The sequence below is a fragment of the Bombina bombina genome, chromosome 6, assembly GCF_027579735.1.
Source record: "Bombina bombina isolate aBomBom1 chromosome 6, aBomBom1.pri, whole genome shotgun sequence".
Lineage (NCBI taxonomy): Eukaryota > Metazoa > Chordata > Amphibia > Anura > Bombinatoridae > Bombina > Bombina bombina.
In genome coordinates, this window is record NC_069504.1 from 706,593,090 (window position 1) to 706,608,725 (window position 15,636).

At 41.9% G+C, this 15,636-nt stretch overlaps 1 protein-coding gene across 2 annotated transcripts in view; it reads right to left on the reverse strand.

Annotated features, from left to right (window-relative positions):
• The window catches only part of ZNF653 (zinc finger protein 653), an 87,908-nt gene that overhangs the window by 24,217 nt on the left and 48,055 nt on the right, over positions 1-15,636 (reverse strand). The window contains exons 2-4 of one of the 2 annotated variants that reach the window (XM_053717856.1): positions 5,427-5,470; positions 5,155-5,352; positions 2,017-2,460 (exon numbers count right to left, since the gene is read on the reverse strand). In XM_053717856.1, the coding sequence (XP_053573831.1) occupies positions 2,017-2,460; positions 5,155-5,352; positions 5,427-5,470 (686 nt within the window). The remainder of the gene's footprint in view (positions 1-2,016; positions 2,461-5,154; positions 5,353-5,426; positions 5,471-15,636) is intronic. The other variant, XM_053717857.1, reaches the window with a different exon arrangement.

Consider the following 15,636-nt stretch of genomic DNA (forward strand, 5'->3'; position numbering starts at 1 on the left):
ACACTTGCTGAGTCAGAAAGTTCCCCCTCAGACAAAGCCTCCATACCGCCCAATTCAGAGCCCTGGGAGGGTACATCGGAAATCGCCATCAAAGCATCAGAAGTCGTATGGACCACATGGGCCTCTTTCCTACTGCGTTTGCCTTGCAGTACTGGCAAAGCAGATAACGCCTCTGAAAGAGTAGACTACATAACTGCAGCAATATCCTGCAGGGTGAACACATCAGACGCAGTTGAAGAACAAGGTGTCGCCTGAGCGGGCGTTAAAGGCTGTGACCCTTGGGGAGAAAGTTGCGGAATACTCTGAATCTCATCAGTCTGATAAACATCCTTAGATATACTTATATTAAAGAAAATCTGTTCTCTAAACTGTAATGCCCTCTCAGTGCATGAGGGACAAAAAGTTATAGGGGGGTTCCACATTGGCATTTAAACACATAGAACATGTACTGTCCTGAAGGTGAGCCATGACAAAAGATAAGCAAAAGCAATATTGGTTGTGGTACTGAGAAATAAACTGTAATTAAAATAACATGCAAGCAGCCTAATATAACTAAGAACAAAGACGTTGAAAAAACGAGTGTACTGTGCCGTTAAAAAATAAAGTTGTACAATTTTTACTGCTCAGCAACAATAACAGGGAAGCACTAAGATTTAACTCTAGCTTTCCCTATGAATTTACTCCCTAAATATGCGTAATGCCTTGGGGACAGAAAATGTACACTTGCACCTCGCCACAGCTCTGCTGCGGCGCCTACATGTCCAAACGAGCCAACTATTATCACTTTGTTTACAGCGTGCCTAAGACCGCTTGTGAAAATTACTGAAACAAGCGGACTTAGGAAACACCGGAGCCTCGAGGTATACTGCCGAATGTCTAAATCCAGAATACCAACTGCGTGGCTAAGCGTGCGAACGCTAAGCCCCGCCCTTCGTGGACGGTAAACTAACTCCCCCGGATAAGTAAGAAACCTCATGGGGAAATACTAATGTCGACTAGAAAAAACAAACAATGTGCCCCCTTAAAGTGTCCTGCCTATTATTGAACCCTGAAAAACTTGTGCAAATGTTACGGCAGAATCCACTGGAGTAAGAACTCCAGGTTACAATCCCCAGCGTCAAGCCCACACTTATTGTGCAAATGTTATCCAACCGGGCTAATAACTTAAAGAGAACACTGGTATCACGGCTGAACTCCAGCTCACATAACAGAGGGGAATACCCATGCATATAAATGACTTTGTGCAAAGTGATTACCCCTTCCTGGTATAGGAAATAAAGGCCAGTCTGTTCTGAGCTACTCAGTCTCCCCAGAATCAAAAAAGACTGCACATACCTCAATGCTGAGCGCAGCATGAACTTGTCCCACACGATGAAGAGGTCCTTTTCATCTTCTACTGCAGATCTGTGGGAACAAACAGAGTCTTAGATAATATCTGCTAAGACCATCATCAGCAGGGCAGCAAACAGTATGGGAGGCGCAGAGAGAATGAAAATCTCCCCAGTTCCCATTGCTTAAAAGCCACCTGTAGCTCTACCCCTGAATAAAATAGCACTCACTGGTACCATTTTAAAAATAATAAACTCTTGATTGAAGAATCTAAACTAACACCTCACTTTGCCTCTTCCTATCACTAACACAGGAAAAGAGAATGACTGGGTGGGAGGGAAGGGAGGAGCTATATATACAGCTCTGCTGTGGTGCTCTTTGCCTCCTCCTGCTGACCAGGAGGCGATATCCCACAAGTAAGGATGAAATCCGTGGACTCATCGTATCTTGTAAAAGAAAAATCTTTACACACACACACAGATATATATATATATATATATATATACACACACACACACACATATATATACACACGCACATACACACACTATATATATATATTTTTTTTTCTTAAATACTTTGTCTCTTCAGTGCTGCTTCTCTGAAGAATCCCACAGACCAAGTCACTGTTAAAAAGGCATCTTGCCCCATAGCCCTCTCCTGTATGTGTTAATATGCAGTAAATACCTATCACTGTTCCTGTACTTCTCTGGTCCCAATCCCGGTCCTCTGCATCAGTTTGTGTGAAAGCTGAAACTCCTTCCATTGCTGTGCCTGGATCATCCTCATCTCCGCTGCTGTTAGCTGTCACATCCAAATGAATACCTTCTGATGCCAGCGCCTCGTAACCAGGCCCAGCAATAATAATGACTTGAGATGGGCAGCCAGCTGTCACTACATGCCCCAGCTCATTCTGAGACACCTCTTCATAAAACTCTTCGGAACCTGACCCCTCCTGCATAGGGACGCAAACCACAGTGTTGTTTTCTTCTGTGCCCTGCTCTTTAGATTCTGATTCACCCTCAGTAGAAGGCGGATAGTCAGGGGGTGATGTCTCGGAGCAGATTTCAAGTGTCTGCTCAACTGGGGCAGAGCTGGATGAAGAATCAGAACTGGCTCCGTCATCACATCCTATGGACAAGAACACAATAAAATATCTTATAAGATTGTTAATCCAGTTTATGACATATATGACTATATTTTGTATTGCTTTCTTTTATCGTGGAATCCTTAGTATTACAATGTCTGTCTCTTATAATGCACCAATTATACTGTAAACTCCAAATATTATACTTACACAGAATGATTCACAAAAAGCAGTTGTACTGTTTACATATACAAAACAACAAAAAAATGTCTTTAAAGCCTATCATATTCACCGCTTCCTTTTTTATTTTGATATATTCCAGTAATTCATCCTAGAAACTCCACACCCTCTAATAAATGCAGGATTGTAAATATTCTGCATGATAAATAGGAATATGCTGGTTTAAAAGAAAACAGTGAATTGGTGTATAATATTAATTGGCTATTGACCCTTCAATTGCCTTAGAGACATCGAAAATAAATACAAATATGGCTGAACAATGTTAATACTTAGAGACAGTAGAATTTCAAATCAATATATATATATATTAGCAAATGAAAGCACTAAAAATACAAATTATACATGAAAGCCAGCACTGCCTAGTGTTCCTACCTTACCACAAAGAAAAAAAAATAGAAAAAATAAGTCACTCACTCCGCAACAACCCACTCCCTTATAATAAGCAGCACTCATTGGCAGCACAAAATCAGCAGGTGGCGCTAGGTATCTTGACTATAGATGCTGCTGTGTATGCAGTTTAAATCATTTATGTTGTACTTGCACGCATCTTAATTTAAATGCCACTTATGACTGGATGAGTATAGACAAGGGTGAAATTCAAAGGAGCAAAACAGGGTGTTCCAGGATGACAAAGCTAAAGAATGCTTTGAAAAGGGTAATATTTTTTTAAACACTTTATAATAGGTCTTAGGAGACAGATTTAAGCACAAGCTTTTTTTTTGTTTGTTTTTTGTTTTTCTTTTTTTAAGAATTAAAAAAAGGATTCAAATTCAAGGTTCCTGTAAAAGTACAGTATAGTCAAAAAGAAACTTTCAGGATTCAGATAAAGCAAACCATTATAAAACAACTTTCCTAATTAATAATGTTATCACATTTGCTTTTTTCTCTATTGGTATCTTTTGTTGAAGATTAAGGCTAGGACCAGCAATGCACTAATGAAAGCTATTTGAACTCATTGTGATAACCAAAAATATGAGGCATAAATGTGCAGCCACCAATCAGCAGCTACCTCTCAGTAGTGCATTGCTGATTCTGAACCTACCAAGGTATGCTTTTCTATAAAGGATAACAAAAGAACAAAGCAAATTTAATAGAGCATAGAATTTAAAACCACTTTCCAATTTAAGTCTATCTGAATAAGAAAATAATTTTTTTGTCATTACTGCCCCTTTAACAAAAGGCAAAAAAATAAATAAAATGAAAAACCAGACTTTACCACACTGTTAAGATTATAGTTTATGTTAAAGGGACATGAAACCCACATTTTTTTGTTCACGATTTAGAAAGAGCATGCAATTTTAAACAACTTTCCAATTTACTTCTGTTATCTAATTTGTTTCATTCTCTTTATATTCTTTGTTGAAAAGCATATCTAAATAGGTTCAGTAGTTGCTGATTGGTGGCTGCACTTAGATGCCTCTTGTGGCGCACACGTGTGCATTGCTATTTCTTCAACAAAGGATATTTAAAGAATGAAGCAAATTAGATAATAAAAAGTAATTTGGAATGTTTAAAATGGTATTCTTTATCTGAATCATGAAAGAAAATTTTTGGGTTTCATGTCCCTTTAAACCTGTAATTCAGAGGATCGCAAACTACTGATACCAGGTCACTGCAGTCACTAGAAATAGATATAGGATCCAAAAAAAATTACTCTACTATCACCTCCTTTACCATTTTGCAAACTGCAGCACTTAAACTCGGAAAGCTCATTCTCTGATTAATCCTGTTCTCAGAGACTCCATTGTGCAATATGCAGGAGGAAAAAATATATTCTTGTGAAACTGCAACACACTAGGATCTGTATAAATCTAGATCATAGCGTGCTGCAGTTTCAAAGGAATAAATTTGGCTCCAAAAATAACTGAATGGCACGAGCGTCCGTCTTCTTACACATTTGGAGGCACCCGAAACCCCCAAATGCACATATCTATACACTGGCCGTGTACAAAGGACTTTGTCATCTACCTCAGGATGCAGGAGACTGACCCACAGCACAAAAAGTACTAAAGAATAAAAAAGTGAATGAGACTATGTATTAGTGATGTGTGCTGTAACTGCAAATTAGTAAGTTTAAGGGACTTAGAAAAACTTCCTGCCAATAAAAATAACATCCTCAGTACCATCTGACACACAAATGGCTCACAATAAAGATACATAATAGTGCTACAGTAAAATCCTCTAATGCAGTGCAGCATTTTGTAGTTGTGCTACTGTAAGCCTCCAACCTCTGCAAAAGAGAGATTAGACACATTAAAGTCCACTGCAGAGCCAAAATGTATTTCTGCTCCTAAGATAGACACAGCCTGTAATCCAGTCAGTAGTGGCATGTGTGTATGGCAGCCAATCACAGGCAGTGCTCAGCTCAGGAAAAGTGCTTTGCTGCTTCAAAGTAGCACATTTCAGTATTTCACTATTGCACTATTATGTCCTTTCACCAATCAATATCTAGAGGTTACAAACATAAAGACTTCAAGTTTAATAAATAAGGTTCTGACCTCTATGTTTGGGCCTCTTGATTGGGTAGCTCAGATCCTGAAAAAAGCTGTGACCAGCACTGCATTGCCACACAGCTACTGGACACATGACGTGGCTGGTATCTAATTTAGACAGGCAAGGCTCACAAGAGCATTGTTTTTTATGATCCTGGTACCAGGTCACCAAACCCTGCAGGCTGCTCTCACAGTGTTTTTGACCTACAAGAAGAGAAAGACCAACTTCAACAAAAACTTCCGATAGCCAAGGGCTATACCTATAGTCTTAAACTTACCTTTCCTATGCATTTCACTCCTCTGATTATTCTCAAGGGGTTTCCTGTAACGCAAAAAAAAAAACATGATAAAGCAAAGAAATACAGACAATGTATAAAATAAATTTTATATATAGATATAGATATATAGATATATATAGATAGATATATATATATATATAGATATAGAGAGAGAGAGAGAGAGAGAGAGAGAGAGAGAGAGAGAGAGAGAGAGAGAGAGAGAGATCAAATAATGTTTACTCGTCCAGTACTAGTGGAAATTTCAAGATAGATCTAATTAAGAGTATTGCAGTAATACCTTTTGTTATTGGTCTGACATTACATAATACATTTTGAGAGTATACTCTCAATGTCAGAAGCAATACAGATCAATATTATAGAATTGTTCATGGGTTTTTGAAAAGAGAGGGGCTTATGGAGACAGAAGGTGGGAGAGGAGTTGCAGGGTGTTCAAAATAACAGGTCAGTCTTATGGTTGAAAAATGCACTGTAAGTACATAATATATTCACATATACTGTAACTCAGTCACTGATGTCAACATGTACATATGTGTACAAGCCAATACCAGATGGTAGGGGACTTACTATATCAAGTTTTGGTAATTTGACAAAAAGCTGGAATATGCATTTATTCCTCTGTTTGTTTAAAATGTGTCACAATTCCAATATCATACAGCCACTAAACTTATAAAATTCATCCTCACCCACTATTATTTCAGTTTAAAAAAATTATATCTACTTACAAAATGACCAGTGTTCTGACAGATCAGCCAATCAAGTTACTTCCGGTGTTGTGAAATCAGCTATCTGACCACAAATTCACTCACTGCGCATGCACTCTACCTCAGATAGCAAATCTTGACAACGGAATGGATTGTTAACCAAACATATACGCTGCACTGTAATTAACCCATCTTCACCATTTTTTTTTTGTCCACCTGGGAGGGTTCAAATGAGGCACCCCGCCGATCCTCTGGCATCCAACCCAAGTGAACCTTGGGGACTGAGGTTTAAAAGGGTGGCTTTGCCCACCTTGAACCGCCAAGGCGGAGGCAAAAAAACCCCAAAATTATGCTTACCTAATAATTTCATTTCCATCTGTATGGGAAGAGTCCACAGCTCATTCCTTACTTGTGGGAAATACTGAACCTGGCCACCAGGAGGAGGCAAAGACACCCCAGCCAAAGGCTTAAATACCTCCCCCATTTCCTCATAACCCCAGTCAGTCTGCTGAGGGAACAAGAACAGTAGGAGAAATATCAGGGGGAAAAACAGAATTTATGCTTACCTGATAAATTACTTTCTCCAACGGTGTGTCCGGTCCACGGCGTCATCCATTACTTGTGGGATATTCTCCTCCCCTACAGGGAAAGGCAAGGAGAGCACACAGCAAGAGCTGTCCATATAGCTCCCCCTCTGGCTCCGCCCCCCAGTCATTCGACCGACTGTTAGGAGAAAAAGGAGAAACTATAGGGTGCCGTGGTGACTGTAGTGTATAAAGAAAAAGAAAAATTTTTCAAACCTGATTAAAATACCAGGGCGGGCCGTGGACCGGACACACCGTTGGAGAAAGTAATTTATCAGGTAAACATAAATTCTGTTTTCTCCAACATTGGTGTGTCCGGTCCACGGCGTCATCCATTACTTGTGGGAACCAATACCAAAGCTTTAGGACACAGATGAAGGGAGGGAGCAAATCAGGTTACCTAAACAGAAGGCACCACGGCTTGCAAAACCTTTCTCCCAAAAACAGCCTCTGAAGAAGCAAAAATATCAAATTTGTAAAATTTGGCAAAAGTGTGCAGAGAAGACCAAGTCGCTGCCTTACATATCTGATTAACAGAAGCCTCGTTCTTGAAGGCCCATGTGGAAGCCACAGCCCTAGTGGAGTGAGCTGTGATTCATTCAGGAGGCTACCGTCCGGCAGTCTCATAAGCCAATCGGATAATGCTTTTCAGCCAGAAAGAAAGAGAGGTAGCAATAGCTTTTTGTCCTCTCCTCTTACCAGAGTAAACGACAAACAAGGATGAGGTTTGTCTAAAATTCTTAGTTGCTTCTAAATAGAACTTTAAAGCACGGACTACATCTAAATTGTGTAACAAACGTTCCTTCTTTGAAACTGGATTCGGGCACAGAGAAGGAACAACTATTTCCTGGTTAATATTCTTGTTGGAAACAACCTTTGGAAGAAAACCAGGCTTGGTACGCAAAATAACCTTATCTGAATGGAACACCAGATAGGGTGTATCACACTGCAAAGCTGCTAGAAGAGTTTCTGGATTATCTGAAGAAATAGAAACCAAAAACAGAACTTTCCAAGATAGCAACTTGATATCTATGGAATGTAAGGGTTCAAACGGAACCCCCTGAAGAACTGAAAGAACTAAATTTAGACTCCAAGGAGGAGTCAAGGGTCTGTAAACAGGTTTGATTCTGACCAAAGCCTGTACAAAAGCTTGTACCTCTGGCACAGCTGCCAGTCGTTTGTATAACAAGACAGATAAAGCAGAAATCTGTCCTTTTAGAGAACTCACTGACAATCCCTTATCCAAACCTTCTTGGAGAAAGGAGAGGATCTTAGGAATTTTAATCTTACTCCAGGAGAATCCCTTGGATTCACACCAACAGATATATCTTTTCCATATTTTATGGTAAATCTTTCTAGACACAGGTTTTCTGGATCTATCACTGAATCTGAAAACCCACGCTTGGATTAAATCAAACGTTCAATTTCCAAGCAGTCAGCTGCAGAGAAATTAGATTTGGATGTTCGAATGGACCTTGTACTAGAAGATCCTGTCTCAAAGGTAGCTTCCATGGTGGAGCCGATGACATATTCACCAGGTCTGCATACCAAGTCCTGCGCGGCCACACAGGAGCTATCAGAATCACCAAGGCCTTCTCCTGTTTGATCCTGGCTACAAGCCTGGGAAGGAGAGGGAACGGTGGAAACGCATAAGCTAGGTTGAACGACCAAGGCGCCACTAATGCATCCACTAGAGTGGCCTTAGGATCCCTGGATCTGGACCCGTAGCAAGGAACCTTGAAGTTCTGACGAGACGCCATCAGATCCATGTCTGGAATGCCCCATAATGGAGTCAACTGGGCAAACACCTCCGGGTGGAGTTCCCACTCCCCCGGGTAGAAAATCTGACGACTCAGATAATCCGCCTCCCAGTTGTCTACTCCTGGGATGTGGATTGCAGATAGGTGGCAGGAGTGATCCTCCGCCCATTTGATGATCTTGGATACCTCTCTCATCGCCAAGGAACTCCTCGTTCCTCCCTGATGGTTGATGTAAGCTACAGTCGTCATGTTATCTGACTGGAATCTTGTGTATCCGGCCTTCGCTAGATGAGGCCAAGCCCGGAGAGCATTGAATATCGCTCTCAGCCTTCTAGGAACTTTTTCAGTGGACACCAGACCCTCTCACATGCATCTGCATGTACTGTACTTAAAAGAAACTGTGCAATAATGGCGCGAAAATGAGGCTCTGCCTAATACAGTGAAAGGCCCTTCCTGACTGGGAAGGTGTCTTAACTAGTGCCTGGCGATAAAAAACGTTCCCCAAATAATAAAAGTGTGAAATCCACTTCAAACTTTAAATAAAAACTTAAATAAACAATCGATTTAGCTCTTAAGAGTGTCCACCAGTTAATAGCCCATAATAAGCCCTTTATTCTTTCTAAGTCTAAGAAAATGGCTTACCGATCCCCATGAGGGAAAAATGACAGCCTTCCAGCATTACACAGTCTTGTTAGAAAATGGCTAGTCATATCTTGAGCAGAAAAGTCTGCAAACTGTTCCCCCCAACTGAAGTTCTCTCATCTCAACAGTCCTGTGTGGGAACAGCAATCGATTTTAGTTACTGCTGCTAAAATCATACTCCTCTTTTAAACAGAACTCTTCATCTCTTTCTGTTTCAGAGTAAATAGTACATACCAGCACTATTTTAAAATAAACTCTTGATAGAAGAAATAAAAAACTACAACTAACACCACAAACTCCTCACCATCCCCGTGGAGATGCTACTTGTTCAGAGCGGCAAGGAGAATGACTGGGGGCGGAGCCAGAGGGGGAGCTATATGGACAGCTCTTGCTGTGTGCTCTCCTTGCCTTTCCCTGTAGGGGAGGAGAATATCCCACAAGTAATGGATGACGCCGTGGACCGGACACACCAATGTTGGAGAAAAGGGGCCAGAAGAAAAAATATCAAATTTAGGGCCGCCCATCGGCGAACACGGGCGGGAGCCGAGGACTCTTCCCATACAGATGGAAATTACATTTTCAGGTAAGCATAATTTATGTTTTCCATCTTAATATGGGAAGAGTCCACAGCTAAATTCCTTACTTGTGAGAAATATATACCCAAGCTGTAGAGTACACAGAATGATAGCGGGAGGGAAAAAAAAAGAGGTGGACCCTAATCTGAGGGCACCACAGCCTGCAAAACCTCTCCCCCTAAAGCTGTTTTAGCAGAAGCAAAAACATCAAACTTGTAAAATTTTGGAAAAAGTATGTAAGGAGAACCAGGTAGCCGCCTTACAAATCTGATCCATAGAGGCCTCATTTTTGAAGGCCCAAGAGGAAACCACTGCTCTCGTAGAATGAGCCGTAATTCTCAGAGAAGGCTTATGTCCCGCCGTTTCTATGCTAAACTGATGACACTCCTCAGACAAAAAGATAAGGAAGTCGAAGATGCCCTCTGACCCCCTACGCTTCCCGGAAAAGAGAACAAATAGAGAAAGAGGTTTGTATAAATTCCTCCATGGCCCGAAGATAGAACTTCAAGGCACAAACCACATCCAGAAATACGTTGTAAAAGTTCCTTCGATGAAGAAGGATTAGGACATAAGAAAGGAACCATAATCTCTTGATTGATGTAGCGAATTGACACAACCTTAGGAAGAAAACCAAACTTGGCTCGTAGAACAGCCTCATCGGCATGAAAAGCCAGATAAGGAGGGACGCATTGCAAGGCAGCAATCACAGATACTCTGCGCGCAGAAGCAATATCCAGTAAAAAAAAGGAACCTTCCAAGACAACAATTGTCTACTTCATGCATAGGCTCCATGGAGCCCGTTGCAAAGCCTTAAGGACAAGATTTAATCTCCAAGGAGGAGCCTTAGATCTAAACACAGGTCTGATCCCAGCAGAGCCTTAACAAATGGCTGCACATCTGTAAAGTAACACAGACAGGGCCGAAAATTGTCCCTTCAGGGGACTTGCAGAAATGCCCTTCTCCAGTTCATCCTGGAGAACAGAATATGTAGGTCCTCCACACCTTATGATAGATGCGACGAGCAACCAGCTTACAAGCTTAAATGAGAGTAAAAATAACTCTCTCAGAAAACCCTCTCTTGGCTAGGGCTAAGCGTTCAATCTCCACGCAGTCAGCCTCAGAGAATCTAGACATTGATGAACAAAGAGACCTTGGTCAGCAAATCCCTGCGACAAGGTAACTTCCATGGAAATGATGACATCCCCACTAGATCCGCGAATCATATCCTTCGTGGCCAAGACGGAGCAGTCAGTATCACCGACGCCTGCTTGACTCGAGCCACTACACTAGGAAGTAGTGTTAACGGTCAGAAAGGATAAATTGGATTGAACCTCCAAGGCATCGCTAATACATCTGTTAGCTCCCCCTGAGGATCCCTGTACCTTGACCCCTATCTGGGTAGCTTGCTATTGAGACGTTATAAAATCTCTGCAAACACTCGGGATGGAGAGACCATTCTCCCAGATGAAAGGATTGTCTGCTGAGGAAATCCGCTTCCCAGTTGTCCACACCCGGATTGTGGATCACCGATAGCGAACAAATGCGGGTCTCCCCCACACCAGAATCCAAGATACTTCCCTCAAAACTAGGGAGCTTCTCGTTCCCCCCGATGGTTGATGTAAGCAACCGAGGATATATTGTTTGATTAGAATCTGACTAACTGGGACGAACCCAGCAGAGGCCAAGCCTTCAGAGCATTGTATATTGCCCGAAGATCCAAAATGAGATCAGGAGGGAGCTTTACCGCCTGAGACCAGGGGCCCTGTGCCTTCCTGGCACCCCAAAACAGCTCCCCATCCTGACAGACTCGCAACCGTAGTCACAATCACCCAGGATGGTCTTGAGACGGACGTCCCTCAGGACAAGTGATCCGGACTACAGTTGCAGCAGTCTGAGGTGAAACCTGGCAAAGGAAAAGATGTCCAAGCTGGACACCATGAGACCAAATCACCTCCATACACTGAGCTACAAATGGCCATAAGGAGATCTGGAGGGCAAGACATGTTGAAGCTAGCTTGCAACATCTCTGATCTATTAGAAATATTCTCATGTCTATGGAGACTATTATAGTACCAGAGAATTCTACCCTGTTACTTGATACAAGAGAACTCTCTCTAGATTATCTACCATCCATGGGATCGAAGAAGGCAGGAGATATTCCTAATGGTCTACTCTTCGAAAAATTTCTTTAGCTAGACTCAACGGAAGGGCAATAAACTGGAAGTGCTGGTCCTGGAATGCAAACCTTAGGAACTGGAATTGGTCCTTGAGGATTGGTACGAGAAGGGAGCATCCTTCTGATCCATCGTGGTCATGAACTACCCCTCTCAAACGAGGGGAAGAATGGACCTTAATGTCTCCATCTTAAACGAGGGAACATTTAAAAACCTGCTTAAGCATTTTAGGTCCAGAATCGGACGGAAAGTTCCCTCCTTCTTAGGGACCATGAAAAGGTTTGAATAGTATCCCAAACCTCTCACTGCGATAGGCACCGGGACAATAATTCCTAGAAGACAAATCCCATACACACCCCAGAAAGGCTTCCCTTCTTTCTGGTCAGGAAGACAGGAGGAATCTGCCCCATGGGTGGCTGAGACTTAAAACCTATCTTGTAACCCCGAGCTATGACCTCCGGGACCCATGGATCCTGCACATCCCTGAACCAAGCGACTGAAAAGAGCGACATACTGTCCCCTAAACGATCCAGAAGAGGACCGGGGCCGGCCCATTCATGCCGACAGACTCGGCGGGCTTCTTGCTCTGCTTGGATTTAGTCCAGGAATGAGCCGGCTTTCAAGAGCTCTTGGTTTGCTCTGGCTTAGCAGAGGACTGCCGACATGGGCTTTATTAGAATGAAAATCGTCCCTTAGATTAGTTCATATACTCTTGCGGTAGGAGGGCACCCTTGCCCCCTGTGACCGTGGAGATAATGGAGTCCAGGCCTAGACCAGATAAAATCCTTCCCTTAAAGGGAGGGAAGAAGTCTAGACTTAGAAGTCATATCCGTAGACCATGACTTCAGCCAGAGCCCGACAAGCCTGAACAGAAAAAGCTGAAGCCATAGCATTCAAGCGAATAAACTGCCTAATAGCAGCACAGATAAAAAGAATTAACAACCCTCAAGGCCGTAAATCTTTTCTGAGTAACGTTGAGGGGATCCTCCACCCCGATCAAATCCTATAAAGGAGTCACACCAGAAGGTAATTTCTCCAGTAACCGTGGCATCACCCGCCGGCAGTTGAAACAAATATCCTGTATGTTGAAACCTCTTTCTTAACAGAGTTTCCATCTTTTATCCATGGGCTCTTCAAAAGAAGAACTATCCTCAAGCAGGATAGTAGTACGTTTAGTAAGGGTGAAAATAATGCCATCCCATTTAGGGACGGAACCTCACAATTCCATTGAGAGTCCAGGACCGGGGGACAATTTGTTAAAGGGAGAAGAGGGGGAAAAGGAATCCAATCCTGTCCCATTCATTCTTAATAATGTTCGCCATCTAACAGGTGCAGGAAAGCATAAGGTACCACCTTGTCCTTAAACTCTATCCAATTTAGGAACTAAAGGTTCATCAGGCAATTTAGCCTCTGGAATCATTGAATGTGCCAAAAACTTCGTTTAGAAGAAAGCGCAAATTCCTAAACTAAAGTCTGGTTCCTCCGTAGCTGGAGGTTTAGAGGCAGCAGAGACCCAGAATGTTCATACTCTGAAGTCTCAGAAAAAACTTCATCCTCGGATAACAGTCAGTTAAATCCAATAAATTATCTGATGTACTCTGGGAAAGAGTGCAATATGTAACCTTTCGCTTGCGCTTAGCAGATCGAGGTAAAGCATTAAAGGCGGCAGACACTGCCGTCTGAACTGCGCAGTAATGTCTGGTGAAAAAAGACCCCCTCCAGATGGAGGATCAGCAATGCTGCGGGAAAACTGCATGTGTAGAGATATAAGAATGTAGGGTACGCACCTCACTAGACGACAACTCCTCAGAGGTGGATGGCTCCGTGGTATCAAACATGTTTGATATTATCAAGGCATATGGAACATAATTGAGAGGGCGGAACCAAGGCCTCCTCACCATATAAACAGGAATTACTCATTAGGAATACAGGGAGTGCCCTCTAAAGTAACAAAATCCTCCATCGCTAGTGCAATAACACATTTTATTAAATAAAAAAACGGCACCCTTATACCCCATTGGCTGGGGCACTCACCACCTCCTCCTATGACCCAGACAGTACAGAGATTTATAACTCCTCTCTGATAGACACCAGGTCAGGAAAAAGGGAATGAATCACATGGTGCACATTGCAGGACCGTCCCTGCTATGAGAAAGCGAGCCAAGCTTGTAAGCTGCATGGCTCTCAAAGTAAAAGTGAAACCTGTATATTTCATAACAGCCTATAAGCACATAACATCTCACACATAAAGCAGCATAAAATCAAATAAAAACATATAAGATTATTCTCTCCTGTTTAATAATCCCCCTAAGGAGATATTAACCCTTGATTCTATACAGATAAAAGGAGTCACACTGTGACCCTGTCTTTTTGTGATATCATACATGTATAAAATATGAAACAATCTTACCAGAATCTATGCCATGAAACAGGAACACGGCCCTTTAAGTGTGACAGATAGTGTGTCCCATCTTGAAGAGTACTACCCTCCATAAGACAATACTCGGAAATCTTCTAACACTTCTCTGCCAACCTCTTGTAACGAAAGGCAAAGAATGACTGGGGCTATGAGAAAGTGGGGGAGGTATTTAAGTCTTTGGCTGGGGTGTCTTTGCCTCCTCCTGATGGCCAGGTTCAGTATTTCCCACAAGTAAGGAATGCAGCTGTGGACTCTTCCCATATTAAGAAGGAAAGATTGTGAAGATGGGGGAATTACAGCGTAGTAAGTTGCGGTGATTGGAATGCGGTGACAAGGAGGAGCGCATGCGCATTGACTGCATTTGCGATCAGTGAAAGCTTATGCCACGTCACCAGAAGTGACGTGATTGTCTAATCTGATGAATTGGCTGATCTGTTAGAAAACCGGAGCTGCTATGGGCACAAAAAATTCCCCCACAATACGCAAATCTATTTATGGCTGATTTTGAACAGAGTTTCCTAACCACTCACTGCCATAAACTCAAATATCACTACATAGATATTTTCATCATATGGACAGAAGAAGAATTTTTTTTTATTTTTTTTTGCAAACCTTCCATAACTTATCTAACTCACTCCAGTCATAACAAACAAGCCATTATCTATAGATAAGGGGCGTCTCTATATTTTAATTTGCTCAACACTAGTTGTTCATTAGACTTACTTTATTAACTGGATACTTGTTAACTACTATAGTCACCACATTCCTGGCGCAAAGCCAGGGTGGTGAGGGGAAAAGGGTAATATGTATACTTAAACAGCTCCCATTACTAGATCATCACTGTTCTTAATATCGCTAACTGATATGCATGTTTGTACATAGTTTAGTCACATTATTATTAATCCGGACGGAACCTTCTTACGTTTTGTATTACGTTTTATTTGGCTCACGGCCTGCCATACATGGAATTAATCGAAGCAATGTCAAAAATTAGTGGATAACTACTGACCATATACATGCACAGATATTGCTAACTGAGGCGTATACCCCTGAGAGATATTCATTTGAGCATAACAGCATTACGGTCTCCTCTAATCGTACAACCATATTAGAAGGCGTCTCATTTTATTCCGCTAACTTAAAGTGAATGTAAAGTTTTATGAATGAGTGCCCAGTTTTTAAAAATACTATTAAAAACAGGGGCTCTTTCATTCATTAAACTTTTCATTGCAGCGTTTTTTTAAAAATACTTACCGTTTTCTTTAGCAAACCTGGACCGGCAATTCTCTGCCCGCTTCTCATGCTGTAAATAGCACTTCAATGATGAAACCGGC